The sequence below is a fragment of the Rattus norvegicus genome, chromosome 13 (assembly GCF_036323735.1).
Source record: "Rattus norvegicus strain BN/NHsdMcwi chromosome 13, GRCr8, whole genome shotgun sequence".
Classification (NCBI taxonomy): domain Eukaryota; kingdom Metazoa; phylum Chordata; class Mammalia; order Rodentia; family Muridae; genus Rattus; species Rattus norvegicus.
Genome location: NC_086031.1, coordinates 72,973,583 through 72,991,298, shown reverse-complemented (window position 1 = coordinate 72,991,298; position 17,716 = coordinate 72,973,583). Strand labels below are relative to the sequence as shown.

Sequence of the window (17,716 nt, the reverse complement as noted above, 5' to 3'; positions counted from 1 at the left end):
TTTTACGACCATTCCTTTGCTTTTCACCCACGGGCAGGGATACTGTATCACAGCGGTCAAACTATGTCCTGTCAAAACAAGGGATGCTTCAATTCTGCTTCTGCTACTTACTGGATGTTACCAGCTATGTAAATTAAAATATCCTGCCTTCATTTCATTGTCCACATGATGAAGATAATTATGTTTTCCCCCTTATTTTATAGATAACTCTTTTAAGAACCTTATTTGTCTAGCACAGGGTAAGAATTAGTCAAGTATTAGCCATCGTTTATTGTTTGCTCATAAAATGCTTTCTGAGACAGTGCCATTCACTCTTCTAGCTCACATGTTACTTTGTATTATGATTTTCTGAGTACCCATGATACATGGACTCAGGTCCTTGTCTGTGATTCTTCCCATAATGCTTTGTATATAAACCTGATTTCCTTCTCAATCTTAATTTCTTCCCCTACAAATGGGCACAGGGAAACTACCTTTATCCAAAAAGGGTTTTTCCATAGTATAAATGGTATACTGTATTTAATGTATAGTAAATTCATGTTTTGCTTAGATAATTAAATAAATGAAATATTCTGAGTAATGACACTACTTTTGTTAGCAGATAGCTAACTTTCTAAAGAGACTGGAATCTAAGTACATACTTCAGGGACACAAAGGAAGACCAAATTGTAGTGTTGAGTCCATCACCATCACTGAGATTTCAGCACTGCCCTCTATGTGTGACTCCACCCACCTTACTCCCGTAACATTTCTGGTCTCGAGTTCCCACCCCTGTCACCATCCCCGTGAGGAAGGTCAAAGGTCAGCGCGCGCTCCTTTTGCTCAGATTTTGTTACCAGCTGGTTATACTCTTTTAGGCAAACTGTGGCATCTCCGTTTTGTGATTTTCTCAGCTAAGGTTCATGCTGGAATCTGAGTCTGCTACAAATAGATTGCAAATATGTCAAAGGCTTCCCGAGTCTTCCAAACAACAGCACAAGTACTAAGGTGTCAAGACTTGTTTTTCTGATTTATCCTGCTATGAGCAGCCTCACTGGGGACCCTAGGAAGAGTCTTCTCTCCTCCAGTTCTTCTTCCCTTGCTCCTTCCCGTTCTCCTTTCTTCCTTTCCTTTTCCCTTCCTCCTTTGCTCCTTCTTCCTTCCTCCTTCCTCCCTTCCTCCTTTCCTCCTTTCCTCCCTTCCCTCCTCCCTCCCTCCCTTCTTCTTTCCATCTCCCTCTCCTTCCCCCTACTCTTTCCATCTTTCTGATACAAGATTTGATTCTACCTTGTCCTGGTCTGGAAAACATGGAGATCTTCCTGCCTCAATATAGATCATCTTCTAGAGAAGTTTGTCAGATGGTACTCAGACTTTTCCTCCACTTCTAACAGCATCAGTTCCTCTCTGGTTGTGTGATGTAAGGCAATTGCTAGCTTTCCGAGCTGCAGTTTCCTCATTTAAGTAACCTACTCTACATCCATTGACTTGCATTAAACAGATTTTCCAAGGCTGATGTCAAACTGAGCAAAAGTGTATAACTTAAAGCCTGTGGTTTCTCCAGTCATTCTTTAACATAATGAATGGTAGAAATGACCAGACTCACTGCAGAGGAAGGGAGTTATTGATCACTAACACCTAAGTGTTAAGCATAACAGTCTCAACTGACAGATTTTTAATGTGCTAGGCTTTGAATGTGGACAGTGGACGGGCAGCCATGAGAAGTTGTCCATGTCTGCTGCCGATTGTGTATGAGGACTCAGACAGTATAAAAAGAAAAAGAAAAAGAATATGCCAACAGTGTTTATTATTTATTTGAGGCAGGGTCTAGCTATGTAATCTTGATTGGCTCGGAACTCACAACATGACTATTCTGGCTTCATATTGTAGCAAGCTTCCTGCCAGTGCCTCCTGAGTATGGAGATTGTAGATGACCACCATTACACCTGCCTGATTTCTATTTTTGAAATGCACAAAATTGTGCTCCTATATTTTTGTAAGTAAAATTTAACTTCCTGATACACATATTTAAAATGATTCCCTTCATGTCGGAGCAATTGTTAATTGGCTGTTGCTTCCTAGGTTACTCTCTTATAACTATTTTTTAATCAATTTCCCATTAATTTGAAAACTAGTGGGTTGGGAGAGCTATGATATTAAAGGGCATGGAGAATGTCTCTTTCAATTACTCAATGCAACTGTGTTGGATATCTATTATTGTTCTGTGTAAGAATAGCTAATATATGATTCCAATGCTGTCGATCGTTAATATCAGGGAAGAAGTGCTTCCCTGATATTAAACTGGTAGAGTTTATGTTCTAATGAGAGGAGACGGAAGGGAAAATAGATGGTATCAGGTGGTAATGAGTCCAAGGGCATAAATGGGGCAGGGGTGGAGAGAGGGGAGGGGAGAATCCCTTCTGGATTAGATCATCAGGAAAGTGATGGGCTTGAGCCATTTTAAGAAATCATGGAAGGAGAAAGAATGTCTCCTTCCTCTTCACCCTTGAATCTAGGAAGATAACATGATAAAAAAATAGTAGTTAATGAAGTCGACATGTAGCTTATCCCAAGGCAGAGAGCTGGGATTGATGACCCTAAGGATTTTCTTTTGATTATATTTTGTTTCTGTTTTTAGTAATTTGATTTTATGATTCATCCATGTAATTATCCTCTAGCCAAAGAGAGGATACTGGTTCCTATCCAGCCATCCACAAATGAGATCAGGCAACTGTTCTTCACTGTGCAGTGGGATTTGGGATAGCTAATGCTTTTGACAAATACCCTGTACTTTAATTAAAGTTTAGCATTTCCTGCACAAAAGAAATAACTGATGATATATTATTATTAACTTGCCTAGTTTGATAAATAAAGCCACCCAGTGAAAAATTTGAAAGACTGAGTTGAAACCGTGAATTATAGCCACCATTTCCTTTTGTTCCTCTAGTGATGTTTGACATCTACTCCTCCTTTCTATTTGAGCCTCGATCTCAGACGAGGGGGTGGGGCGCAGCTCATATAGGCTCAGATTACACACAGGTCTCCATGTACTTATTTTTACCTATTTTATTTTCTGTAGCTCCATCCTAAGTGTTCCTTGACTTTGAAGGGAAGATTAGACCAAGGTTATGCACTTTTACAATGAGCAGGATTGGGATAAGAGAGATTTGTGGAGACATCTTATGCTTCCAAAGACAGGAGGTATAATATGGGAGGGGAAAAAAACCTCATTTCTTACAATTATTTAAATTTCAGCTTAAGACAAGAAATTTTTCCTCTTCCAGATCCAAATGCATTGGTAAGCAAATCATAGAGAGTGAACCCCTGGATGTGTTTATAAAGAAACCCAGACATCTTCTGAAACAGGCTGTTTAAAATGTGGTCTTCTTGGTTCCTTTCAGGATCCATGTGACATTTGCAATGAAACTGGGGGAGAAAAAAAAACAGCAAATAAAACTGATATATTATTCGAAAGGAAAATACTCATCCCAAATGAATCTGGTAGTCATATCATAGTCATCATTATAGAAGTGAACTAAACACACAGCCCCACACACAGAAAGAGGGAAGAGAGAAAGAAACACACACACACACACACACACACACACACACACACACACACACACACACACAGAGGGAGGGGGAGAGGAAGGGAGAGAAAGAGAGAGGAAGGGAGAGGGTGAGGGAAAGAAAGAGAGAGAATATGCCAGCTTCACTTAAGAATGTTCTAAAGCAGGCAATTTACTAACGGCATTAAATATTGACCTTGTATACATGTCTTTTTAATGTTCTATGTGATGAATCGAGAAATGCACACAGGGCATGTCTGCAGCTACCAAAGAACTATGGTGATCCCAAGGGAAAATACATGTGTGGTTGGACTGCAAGCTGAGCAAGCAACTTTCCTCCTAGAACTCTATTTTTCTTGAAAACAAGAGTAGCAGACAACCTGTAGTCATTTAGAGTTAAGTGTTTGGCAGACATTTTCTCAAAAAAAAAAAAAAAAAAGGCAAGCTAGCTCTTAAAAGGAAAACTGATGGTATTTATTAACAAAAGTAAAATTTCAGTTATCATATGAAAATTCAAATCCTAGAAATGTTCTATTTATCATTATGAGCTTATCAGTTTCCTGGTATTTAAAAGAGTTTCTGATGCAGTTGGTGGCGTTTTCGTAACCATGCAATGAAGAGCCAGGTTGCTAAAGAGCTGTGTATCTCAGTGAACCAATACATCCAGTGTGTCTTGTTACTCAATCACGAAGGTCTAAAGATCTGTCTAAATTAAAACTTTGGACTTCAAGCAACTTTTAAGAGATAGCCATGCCTTTAGTTTAGTGTGGTCCCAAGCTCGAGTCCACAATTATGGATGACACACTGAGTGGTGACCAAATCTGAGAATGAAACTGTTCTGTCCAGAAGCTATGAAAGATTTACAGAGCTACAAAGCAATACGCTCTCCTTGTCAAATTTGTTTTGTTTCAATACTTACAGTTATTGCCATAAAATGCATTGATTTTGTTATATGTAATGGGCTTATTACTGTTAACTTCAAATGCAATATTGGATAGATAACTTTAATCTTCTCAATTTTAATTTCTGATGTGCTACCAATCGATAGGAGCTAAATAAACAAGTATGGGGAATGTAATTATCTCCGAGGATTTGAAGGGATAGGAGCCCCACATGTTAAAGCACTGTTCTTTCTAGATCAGCCTTCCAGGTTTTAGCAGTGAGCAGCAACAGAAGCAAGGACAGAAGATGTAACTCACCGGCTATATGACAGCTCTGATTGGTCAGTTCTCTGCAAATCACTGCAAATGCCCAGCACATTCTCTTTCAGCCTCTGTGAGGCAGGGTGACTGCCTTGGGAAGATTTTGAGCTACCACTGTCCAGTCAGAATGTTGGGTGGAGAAACTCTGGTGAAGGACAGCTTCTCAGACTGGAAAAAATTAGTCAGAGGAGGAGCCTCATCCACTGGGTTCTCCACCCTGTGAGAAGGGCACTGGGGGAGAGAAGACTTCAGGCAGAGGAGGCCTTATTTCAGACTTCATACTTCTGGTTCTGAAATACAGTGGGCTTCTCCTCACCCCTTGGCTTTTCCTGCAGGGAGTTTGCCCGATGGAAAGTGAACAACTTGGCCCTAGAAAGGAAAGACTTCTTCAGTTTGCCCCTGCCTCTCGCCCCAGAGTTTGTCCGCAACATCCGCCTCCTTGGAAGGAGACCCAACCTGCAGCAGGTCACTGAAAACCTCATCAAAAAGTACGGCACTCATTTCTTACTTTCTGCCACTCTTGGAGGTAAGCAGCATCCTCAACCTCAGCCAATTTATTGTTCCATTGTTGAAAATAGCTTTTATGATCTGTTGAATATTGTTCTATCTCCTGAATCTTTTTCCTTCTTAGCCTGAGAAGTATTTTTCCTATTTCCTATTGCCTGAGAAGTATTTTCCTGATGGTGCACCGGAGATCAGTGTATTCTCTCTGTACCTAAATCCACCCTAGAACATTTCTATTCTCTTGCAACTGTCATCCAGGGGTAGGGGTGGGGTTGAGGGGTAAGGAAGCTGGGGATGGGGTGAGGGTACAGGAAACACACACACACACACACACACACACACACACACACACACACACGGGTTTCTACTAAGCATATACCAGCAGGGGGCGCTCCTACTTTTATTTTGACTAGCCATCTAACCCCAGGGACTTCACTTCTTAATTCTTATTGTGGCCATAAACGTCAGCTCTGTAGGCACAGAAATAGATGGATGTTCATTGAGTCGCTGATCCCTCCTTCCTCACTGTGAGGATTGGTAACCAGCCAAACCACAATTCCAGCAACTTGGTACATCTCCCTCCAATAGAATGGAGGTGGGGCCTGGGCTGTTCAAAATGGAGCATGGACTCTGGACTGGATCACAAGACAGGATCACAGCTCACAAGAGTTCTCCAAGCTATAGGAAGAAAGAAAGAAGGGTTTATCATAACATTTAGTTAAGTGTGCAGTAGACAGAACACAGCTTCCCTGGGGTTGAGGCCAGCTGCTGGCATGTGGCAGGTGGTGAGCATTTGATGGAGAAGGAGCAGGGATATAGGCTCAAAGCTTTCACCCTTTCCCTGGAAGCAGTAATAGCCATGTGGCTTCTTATAAACAACTTGAGAGGGGAGAATTGTGTCTCCCCCTTGGAGGCAGATTGCCTGCCATGGAGATCAATAGAGGATGTTAAATGGAGACACTGCTGAGGGGTAGGCTTTGGGAGGCTTTAAGAGCTAAGAGAGGAGGGCCTCCTGGGCAGGGAGGCCCGTGACCCTGTACACAGTCTGAGAAGAGAGCTCTCAGAGTGGAAAGGATGGGGAGAGGCTCACAGCAGGGGCAACGCTGTCTCTTAACTCTGTCTGCCCTACCCAAGGGCTATAGGTTCATAATGGCAGGGGATTCTGGGGCTGACAACTTCACTAATGAGTTCCTGTTTTTGTTATAGGAGAAGAGTCCCTGACCATTTTTGTGGACAAGAGGAAACTAAGCAGAAAGTCAGAAACACTAGGAGGTGTTCCTGTAGTGGGGGGCACTGGGAACAGCTCTGCTGTGTCTCTGGAAACCCTGCACCAGCTGGCAGCCTCCTACTTCATTGACAGAGAGAGCACACTGCGAAGACTTCACCATATCCAAATAGCCACAGGGGCCATAAAGGTAACAGCCTGGCAGCACCCGGCAGGGAAGCCAGAGACTTAGCTGGCTCCAGGTCATCCAGGCCTGATGAGCAAAAGAGAAACAGGAGCTTTCTGGAGGCCAGTCCTTAGAAATAGTTGGCTCACCCATCCTCTGAAGAAAGGTCTAACAGACCAATTTGCTGTTGTCAAAGATGGATGCCACTATATTCTAGTGGAGGTTGAACACCGCGTCAACCACATCAACCCCCACTGTAAGAAGGTTGATTTCAGAGGGTCATTTAAAAGCATGGCCTACATTTTCTAGGACGGGAAGAGGGGGCTTTCAGTATCAGTTAGATTGGTCAGGAAGGCCACTTCAAGGTTCTTGCCCTGTGAGACTAAAACCTGAAAGACAAGAAGCCTGGTTGTATAGAACTAAGGAAGACTGTTTTGGTTAAAAAAAAAACAAAACAAAAAAAAAAAAAACAAAAAAAAAATATTCTAAGTGCTAAGGCCCCAGGTCAGCGAGCAAGATTAATGCCAGTTGAAACACAGAGAGGAGTCCTGTAAGGGCAGAGAGGTAAACAGGAAGACATTATACAAGATGGGGTTCTGAAGGAGGCTGGACTGGATGGCATGACCACAAAAAGGAATTTTAACACCAAGCAAGGTACGAGTTTTAGCAGGAGCATGGCAGAATCTCATGATTTCATGCATGTCTTTAAGGGATCCATAGTTATTGTGGCTTTGATAGCTATACTTTCTACCCCCCCATCCCCATCCCCACCCTGACCCTCCACTTTAACCTGTAGAACATTTCTACTAAGGGTCCTACGGTTAGTGGATGACTGAAAACACTTTTGGGGATGCTTGGGTTTTAAAATTCTAAGTATAACATGAAGGCAGTTGGTAGACATCACAGTTATGATCTGCTTTTGTATCGTCTGAAAGAGCAAGGTGATTTTGTTCACTCACCAGTTAATCCAGTAAGTATTTTGGGAGTATTTAACACATATCAGATACTATTGTAGATACCTAGAACACAACATGAAAAATCCCTACACTCATAAAGACTGTATTCAAATAGTGGACCTGCAAGTAAATCCAGAGAGTTGGGGACTTGGAGGTAACTGACATACTGCAAAGGATCAGGTTTAGTGACATGAAGGGGACAGATGGCAGAGTGGAAAGAATCCAAGATAAGAATCAAAGTGAGGAACTGCTTGTGAGCAGGAACTGTTTTCACTGTAGAGGAAATCAGAAGAATGGGTCTTTATCGGAGAGTGGTGGGATCCACAGTGTTTTGTATTTTCATAATAAGAGATATTCTAGCTTACCTGTACTTTAGTAGACCAATTTGGTAGAAAGTGATGCAGTTATGAGTCAGGAGAGAGAGAAGGTAATCTCAAAGGTATGGTCCTTAAGTGACCATGTTGACATTTTATATAAGAACGAAGAGGTGAACTTTACAGAGAAGCACTCTATTCTTTGCGTCAAGGGCAATGTAGAATGTATAAGGATACCTATTGAAGGATGGTAGCGCGTGGTGGTGGGAAGATGTGTTTTTCTTCTCTTCTTTGTTCTGGTTCCTCAGCTAAACAAGAAGCAAGGGCCTTGACTAAAAGGGATAAGAACATGTTGTGGAAAAATGTGTGTCATTGTCTCTTCAGAGCTTGGATGGAGGAGAGTCACCTGAGTGGACACACATAGTGGGTTTCAGAGCAGCTCTAGGGACCCATGTGATATTCATGACCATACATGCAGCATAAGATACGCCACTGTAGTTGGGAGAGTTTTATCAGCTCTATTCTCTCCCTGTCCCACATACCAGCAGGCATGCACTAGATGGAAAATTGGGTTTATCCAAGGTGCATGGATGGACAAAGGAAAAGAAAAAGGCAAATGTGTTGAGACTATATACCAAGGAATGAATTGCAAATTCAAGATTCTATGTCAGTCTTTGAGAGAAAGGGGTTAAGAGTGACGAAAAGTAGGTCAAGTCCAAAGACTAAAAGTCTAAGTCTGATGATAAGTAGTTTTCAACCTTCCTAACACTGCGACCTTTTAAAACAGTTCTTCATGTTGTGGTGATTCCCAACCATAAAATGATTTTCATTGCTACTTCATAACTGTAATTTTGCTATAGCTATGGATTGAAATGTAAATATTTGGTATGCAGTACGTCTGATCTTCAATCCCTGTAAAGAGTCATTTAAGCCTCAGCTTGGAAACTGATGTGTTTAGAGACTAGAGGAAGTATGGTGCAATGATTTTTACTGCAGTTATAGAGGAAATGCCAATAAAGTCTAGGACATAGCTTGTGTGTAGTGACTAAGGTGAAACTACAGCTATGAGGGGGTAAGGTAAGGTGGCCAAGTATCAAGGAGAGGCAAAGGTTAAAGGATCATATGGACGGATGCGGAAGTCAGTACAGGCTGTGAACCAGTAGATTCATTACTGTAAATCCTTGTTGAGTCAAGAAATGTAACAAGAAAGCAAATATCAAAGGGGCATGATGGGATACATGGCTTCTAGGAACCAGAGATAGGTAGACAATAATGAAGGGCTACAAGGGAGACCTGCTTCATTTCCCTTCTCCGGAGTATGAGATGTGGGAAAGAGAACAGCCACCCTTAGATCAAAACAGGTCAAACGGATGCTTAAGAAGACATTGGGATTATAGAGATATTGTTGAGAACTAGTCATGACATTGAGGGAGTGTGGTGGAAATTAGCTGAAGAGAAGGTAGCAGGTTGCAGGGATATAATGTCTGGAGGGAGCATATGGACGAAGAGGATGGCTTTCCATTAGCAGAATGAAAAGGTTCACTTATGAAGTTGGTATCTAATATAACTCACAATGATGAAAAGGGACTCTCAGCAGCCTGGAGAGAGTTTTACCAAGATATTAGAACTTTGTAGGCTGTTGCCTCATCCTTTAGTCTCTTATGAGCTGTGTCACAATTGGAGAAGAAGCACGAAATTTTTACTAGAAAGCGCAAGGCAGATATTTTACCAACAACTCAAAGATCTCATTACCTTCTAGTAGCCCATGGCCCTCATACCCTACCCTTGATCCATCGATCCATTACTATCATTACTCCCTGCCCTAGAATTCTCTTCACACTCATTCAGTTCCCCTGGTCCAAGTCCTTCTCAACTCATACCTGGTTTTCTTTCCTAATGCTTCCCTATCCTCCTCTCTTAGCTCCTCACTGTACATTGTTGCTATAGGCATGAGTACCCACTGTTATATCCCCTGATTCCATGTACTACACAGAGCAAACCCATGTACCTGAGCGGCAGGCTAGTGTACTGTAACAGAAAGAGAGCAGGCTCCACTGCCAGAGTTCGAGTTCCACTGCTGTATGGGGGTTGGGATTTGAACAGTCACCAAACTTCTTTGGACTTATTTCCCTCTCTCTAAAAGTATTAAGTTATTAGTAGAGTTTCAACCTTCAAGAAATTCTGTGATATTTAATATAAATAAATAAATGTACAGATTGCCCAGAGCATAACACAGTTGGAGCTTGAAAGGTTTGATTTTTCTTAACAAAAAAAATTACTGATCTGCCCCTGCTGCCTTTCTAGTTTCATCTCCAAGCAGTCCTCTTTCTGCTCGTCTACCTTTTACCCTCCACCCACACCTCTAACCCAGGCATTCCCAAAGACCAGATGCTTTTAAGACACCTCTCACTTCCTGGCACGTGCTTTCCATTCTAGTCCCAAGGCCTAACTGATGACCCAAGTGGCTCTTCTTTCCCCTCTCTGCTCAGAAAAGTGACTCTTGTGAAATTTTTCCTGACTCCTAACACAGTTAAGTGCTCCTTCCCAATGTTCCCAGCACATTCTGCCACTAAACTTGTCATTTGAACTATAGTTGCTAGCTAACATGATTATTTAAACACAAGACTGAGAGAAACAGTCTCACTCAGCTTTCCCTCCCTAGAAGAGTACAGAGCTTGTCAGCTGTGAGCAGCGAGTAGATAACCCATTGTCAAATGATGGATTGAAGGAAAGACGGAAAGAAGGAGGAGGGAAGCAAGGAAAAAAGGAAGGAAGGAAGGAAAGGAGGGAGGGAGGGAGAAAGGAAAGGAAGGAAGGAAGGAAGGAAGGAAGGAAGGAAGGAAAAAAGAAAGGAAATATGGAAAAAGGGAGGGAAGGAAGGAAGTAAGACAGTCTTTCTGTCTCTGAACTTACCATTTTGCACATGTGTCAGATAAATCTGCTTAACATGCGCATGAACACCTATGCATACATTTAGTTGAGAGAAACAGCCATCTATTCTAGGCAATATGTGTATAAAAATGGCCTGTTAAGACTTCTGTAAAGTCAAGTACTAAATCTATTGCAGACATCCATGGCTTGGGCAAGGTTGCTCACACTAAGCATACACCCTTGGACTCTTGTTTGGAAATAGGTTTCTTCTTTAAAAAAAAAAAATCAGGTTGGGGATTTAGCTCAGTGGTAGAGCGCTTGCCTACCAAGCGCAAGGCCCTGAGTTCGGTCCCCAGCTCCGGAAAAAAAAAAAAAAGAAGAAAAAAAATCCAGCTCCTTTTGTTGGATCTTTATGTTCTCTGTTTATCAGACTTTTCTGAAGCCCATGGCTTTGACTTACAAACAGCTTCCCTGGGACGCAGAGCTGACAACGCCCCCCACTGAAGGTTATCTTTCTGTTTCATCTGCTTTCAGTGTAGGGACCACATCCTTATTCATGGTCCAATACTAATTATTCTATATTAGCTGAATTTAGTAGTTAGTGACAGTCAGCTCCTTTTACAGTATTGTTTTCACACAGCTTTTAGTTCTCTCCAGAGGAAAAATAACTGGTCTAAGTTGACTCTCAGCTCATATACCCAGCAGGGTCTGCAGAGCCTCTGCCATGGGTTCCTAGATGTATCCCTTAGGTTGATGATGGAGGAATGGAAGGTAAGTATTCACAGCCACATTTCTTATAATACCTGGGGATGATGGTTCCAAAACTGCAGCCACCGCCTGTTTTCTCAAAGGAGGGACCACTATCCCTGGAAGCCTTTTTTTTTTTTTTTTTTTTTTTTTTTTGGAACTCTCCCAAGGACATATTGAATGTGAAATGGAATATCCAGTCGCTACTGCACTGACTGACCTAAGGTTTTCTCTGGCAGTACAATGGGTTCTCCCCATAGGATACAACTTGGAAAACCGTGCGTATTTTCTCCACCCTTCCCAGTCTTTAGTGAGGTGTACAGATTTCAAGGACATTCTGCTAGGCTGAGGGTTTAAGGGTTCTGTTGGTATCCCGCCTCACAGCTCTGCTTACCTGTCGGGTATGATCTGCAGTATGGCCGTCAACAGTTTCAGCCTCTTCTTTCTAAATGATTAACACCTATAAACCCAAGTAGGGTGGTCCAATAGTCAGGATGCACCCTGCAGCACATCTTGTGGCTACCAGTCCCTTATGCAGTAGCACCTGCCACAGCACTGCCTCCTTCAACTGAGCATGCCTTAGCAGTAGTCTTGCTGGGCTCCATCCCATTCATTACTCTTATCATTGGGTGGGGATGAGGGCTCTGCTCACCTGCTCTGCCTGCAAAAGGAAAAGTCCTCTAGCACATCTGCCTGGGTCATTTCTCTAAGCAAATGTGTGGTTGCTTTCCATTCTTCCTCACTAGCTTCCTTGCATTAATGTAGAGAAACAGGTGTCCTGCCCCCTCTGGTCTGTCCCTCTGGAAATGAGTAAATAGTACTGTGTGTTATAAGGCTTGCCCTGATTGGCACGCACTTCCGAGGTAGGATTTGTCTCATTACATTCCGTCTGTTCGAAGGCCTGTTTCCCATCTCCACACACTCACAATGACAGTAGGCCTTAAAGCAGTAGGGACTCCACTGTGCAAGCACAGCACCGAGTCCCTTTACAGCATCTGGCATGTGGCAAGATGTTCAACAAAATGCTTGAGAGGTGAAATTGGACTTCACAGTTTACAGGGAAACAACGCAAGGGAGAATACTTGGGTTTCAACCCTCTCCGATGCTTACTGTTTCTATGACCTTGAGGAGTCATTGAACTCCGTTTGTCTCTTCCATAACCTAAGTTGCCAACCATTCAATTCATCCCTACACAGGACTTTCAGCTAATATGGCCACTCCTGTTTTTAAAATATTGAACTATCCCCTTCAATCTTTCGCCCTAATCCCAGCCACTCTCTCCTCTGGCTCATTCAGATCACTTTTTTGTGGCAACCAAAGGGCAAGTACCTCAGGAAGTCTCTGGAACCCTTCTGGATAATCAGGCTGGCATCTTGACCCTTCAGTTACTGCCCTCACATTCTGCATGATGATAAAGATGACGATTGCCATCCCTGCCCAGCTCTGCTACAGGGATGGGTGACAGGAGATGACGCAACCCAAAGGAAGTTTTAAATGTAGAAAACGTAGAAGGTTGTGTGCATATGTTTCTATCTGTAACTTCCTAGAAGGGATCAGCACCGAGGGGTGGGGGGAGCCTCTTTCATAATTGTAATTCACCTTTTTGGTAGAAGGACAGAGAAGGACTTGGTGAAGAAGGGTTGAAGAGTCCATGAGCTAACTGAACAGAACCAGTCAGAAGCCAGCTGGACCCTAGACAAAAGGGAGAGTTTCTCATAGGCCATCCTTTAAAAAAAATACAAAAAAAAAAAAACCTTGGAAAAGCTACAGCACCCTGCAATTCACTTTAAAGCCCTTTTAAGCACACACACCATTCCTGTGCTCTTTGTGCCTCAGCCCTGTTGCTCACCATTAGAAGCCCATTTTCCTCTGCTGTTAGCATCGCATCTCCCCCTCCCCCAGCCCCAGGTAGGGCAGTAGCAATCTGGAAGTGAGAAAGGGGAGGAGTGTAGGCTCACTGGAATGAGGCTTTGCACAGTCTGGTATTATGGAAAATTGGATGCGCTAATGAACCCGAGAAGCATCAGGGCTTTCGGAAGGCAGGATGGTCTCTGTCAACAGACCAATTAGCACACAATTATTTTCCCCTTCTGAAAGCTTATCTGAGGCACTTTTTGAAATGTGTGCGCCTGAGTGAACTGCACTTTCTGTTACCTCTATGGGCCCTTTTAATAATCTCCCGGAGCTGCCTGCCCCTTTTCTGAGAAAGCTGCAGGATTCTCTAGACTTGCCCTTTACAGACAGGGCCTTTCATCACCCTGGTTGGGAGCAGGGCTATCTCAGCCTGTACTATTTACACAAGTCAGTGCCTGACACAAGACCCTTTCCAGGCCCCTTTCTTCTTCCTTTCTCATTGCCTATCCAGGGAGGAGAAAGATGGTCTCAGGACAAAATAGAAATAAAAAGAACTATAACTGTGGGATCTAGTGAAGTCTGATCAAGCCTTCCTCATGAAGACCTGGCTTGCCACCAACCCCTCTATTGGGGCATGGATGTAACTCCAGGGTATTTCCTCTCCACTCCCATCCTTGCTTCACCATTAACAAAGGGACACTCCTCTTCTTCTCAGTGGCTGATTGTCTTCCTGTGGAACTGGCATTCAGACTAGCAGAGGAAAAAAAAAAAACAAGGGATCACAACCAGCCTCAGTATGCTGAAAAAAGATGGAGGGAAGTAGATGGTCGCATGATTCATAAGAAAAGGCTTGGGCATCAGAGTGAGAACCGGAGAGCTTCTGTTGAGGCTACTCTCTGGCCTGCCTTTCCCTGCATAAAGCTAGTGATTTCCCTCCCTCTCTGAAGTTGGGTCACCAACTCAGGAGTGGGTAAATGGAAATCTAGAGTTAAATTTTGCAATATTTTCATGGCCAGCTTACCTTGAGGTAGGACCAAGCTAGTTTCTCAATATTACAGCAAGCCAACTTACCCATGCCAGTCACACAGGTTTCCCTAAATTGTGCTAGTTCTTGGCCATGGCTCTTCTAATGGGGAATTTTACAAAAAGAGGAGAGTTGGCCTTGAAGTAAGTCTGGGTCTATCTTCCAAGTCTAGTCTGGTCACTAGCCAGTCATTCGCTTAGTAGGAACTATTTGTTACATAGTGTCCACACATGAAGAGAGGCCAGCCCAAGAAGACCCATCAGAACACTGGGATCCAAGTAACATATTTCCACTGGTCTGCAGGTACCACGTGGGAGAGAACTGTCACATTCATCTGTGAGTTACTACTGACCAAACGAAGCAATGCAAGAATATGTTGAATGAATCCTAGCCCCTTAGGATACAATATGTAAAATATAGAGTTGGTCATTTAAGCTATCTAGGTCTTATTTTCTTAATCTCTGATAGAAGGATAGTAAATGAAGAAATGAGGATATGATATGTTTAGGAAGAAGGCTTATTGTAGATGTGAGGGAAAGAATAGCTAGAGGAATACGCAAGACTCCTCATTGAACCAGGCCAGGGAGGGAAGAACTAGGGAAAAAGAGAAAGGGTGTGGGGGAACTGAGGACCGAGAGGCCTCAAGCAAGCCTGGAGAAAAAGAAGCCAAGAGAACCATGAGAGTTCATAGCCAAAATTGCCGAATTATAGAAGGAAGAGAAGCTTTGGGAAGTGACACAGGGAAGCCCAGCTGCTGGGAGGAAGAGATTTAGGGTGGGGGCAGGGTGAGAAGTGCCTGGAGGAACCCCAGGTATTGAGTGAGACTTATGGGAGCTAACAGATAGCAATACTAATGCCCAGTCATCACCACTGGCTTTGTCCAGTGTTAGCCTTCGAAGGTGGGCAGATCATTAGCACAGTAGGTAGACTGGTCTGTATAGAATATCATTTAGAACGTGATGACATTTTAAGGTGGATTAAGTTCATTTTAGCTTCTACAACCCTTTGCCTTGTTTTCTCAGGAATTGAAATGGCACAGATCTACAATCTGAAATCTCCAATGTTAATATTATTTACTTATTTATTTAGGGCTTATTCCTATGAATCATACACTTAAGAAGCTGAGGCAGGAGGATTGTTATGATGACTATCTGGGCTATATCATAAGTTCCAGGCCAGACTACCTCATGATCAATCAGTCAATCAATCAATCAATCAATCAACTCTAACAGATATTCTGTCTTTCAGATATCACCAGGTCAGCCACTCAGCTCTCTGTACTGTGGTTGAGGAAAATGGGAGGGTTGAGCTCTGGTTCTGAGAGTGAAAAGCCTGAGTGGCTGACTGAAGCTGAGGGACCTGTTCTGACTCCTCTCCCAGTGTTTGTGGTATCATTCCATCTTCCATTGACAACTTTATTCTCCATGAATTTTCTACCTAGGCAAACAGGATTCCTCTGTGATGTCCTCTGCGTTTTGGGTTCCGTAGGGAGACAGGCATGTACCTATGCACTTTGGACTCAGTGCTGTAGATCCTGATGTCTGTCTTTTTAAATTTTTTCTCTTTATGACATATCTATCATAACTCCCCGACTGTCTACTTCTTGCATACAAACACATGCGTGTGCAAGCATGCACGCACACACACACACACACACACACACACACACAAATATATTTTTATTTAGTTGGTTGGTTTGGTTTTTGGAGTCCTCTGTGTACCCCTAGCTGTCCTGGAACTTTCTTTGTAGACCAGGCTGGCCTCAAGCTCAGAGATCCGTCTGCGTGCCTCTAGTTCCTGAATGCTGGGATTAAAGGCATGCACCGCCACTACCACTACCACTGACTTCCTTCCTACTTATCTTACGACTAGTTTCAGTGGTTCTTTCTGCTATATTTGTTTTCCCTCAGCCTAGGGGCACACTTCTTATGACTCATCCTTTGGCCACAACTCTGACTGTCAGTCATTTGTAATCTACCTGCCTTCCTGACTCATTACATAGCTTATATATCATTTTGCCTAACTTCCTGAAAAGACTAAAACACATTACTCATACAGTCTCAGGTTCACTGCTTACTTAGGATATTCTAGACACTTCACTAGCTGCTACTGACATCAGGGAAAGCAAAAATAAATACGAACTTATGTCTGTGGAGTCTACAGTGTAGGAACCAGGCATGAATCAAATACTCTCAGGAAAGGGTGGAAAACGGTAGCTCATGTGTCTGCTGCAAAGCACGGGTGCTGGAGACACAAGAGGAGGTCAGCAGTACCAGGTAGACCCTCGGAAACACTGGAGAAAGGCACCCCGTGCATGTTTGATGAATTGTGTGGAATTGAACAGGGGCTGCTCAATAAATACTCCTTGATTGGTTGATTGATTGTTGGCAAAGACTTTGGAGCTCCCGAGAAGAAAGGGCCTCCGGACCCCATCATTCTTATTACATAATTATTTCAGTGAATTTAAAGCTCCCCATTTTTCATCTTATACTTTAAACATCAAGGAAAACTGATGGACCAACTTTATAATATTTTAAAATATGGTGTTTGGAATATTACGTGGCTGTAAGAGTTTATGTATATTTAATATACTTATTAAAATATGCAGTAAGCCCATGGCTGATTTTCTCTAAGGACATCTTGGTACTGAGGTGGAACTTAAATGTTTAATACTAATAATAATACTCATAACTCGTATTTCTCTAGTGCTTTTCATCTACAGGATCTCTAAAACCTGTGACCACTACATCAAGTGGATGTAACTGGTTCCCTCACAGACTACTAGGGTCTATGTCTGTCCCTTCACCTTCCTCTAGATGAGGAACAGGGTAAACATCAACTTGAAGGTTTTACTCCATATTCAACTTCCTGGTTATACACTTCATTTGCTTCCCTCTGAAAGGCTCTTGACACATGCAACTGTGCCATCAACCACACAAAATAGATGTTCACTAACTCAGGATGAGGAGACAAAGTCACTTTCAATCCCTAGGGTATACAAATGTAGTTTCTTTGGTTAGGGTCAGGACACTGAGTATCCAAGTAGATGGCTAGAAGTGAAGGACAGAGAGAAATCTTCCTCTCATTTTTTTGAGTCCATATCTTCTTGTCCTTTCTTCTCTAGGTCACAGAGACCAGGACCGGTCCACTGGGCTGCAGCAACTATGACAATCTGGACTCTGTCAGCTCTGTCCTGGTTCAGAGTCCAGAGAACAAAGTGCAGTTATTGGGTAAGCAAATGCAGGGTGGTTTCACATGGCTCAGGCCTGGTAGAAAATTCAGATCCTTGAAGAGAAAGGAAAGATCTT

General features: G+C 42.8%; 1 protein-coding gene across 5 annotated transcripts in view; it reads left to right on the top strand.

Annotated features, from left to right (window-relative positions):
• The window catches only part of Brinp2 (BMP/retinoic acid inducible neural specific 2), a 100,815-nt gene that overhangs the window by 74,014 nt on the left and 9,085 nt on the right, over positions 1-17,716 (top strand). For 4 of the 5 annotated variants that reach the window (XM_039090413.2, XM_039090412.2, XM_039090411.2 and 1 more), the window contains 3 exons: positions 5,083-5,273; positions 6,458-6,666; positions 17,533-17,638. In XM_039090413.2, the coding sequence (XP_038946341.1) occupies positions 5,083-5,273; positions 6,458-6,666; positions 17,533-17,638 (506 nt within the window). Of the gene's footprint in view, positions 1-1,866; positions 1,973-5,082; positions 5,274-6,457; positions 6,667-17,532; positions 17,639-17,716 lie in introns of all 5 variants that reach the window. The other variant, XM_063272059.1, reaches the window with a different exon arrangement.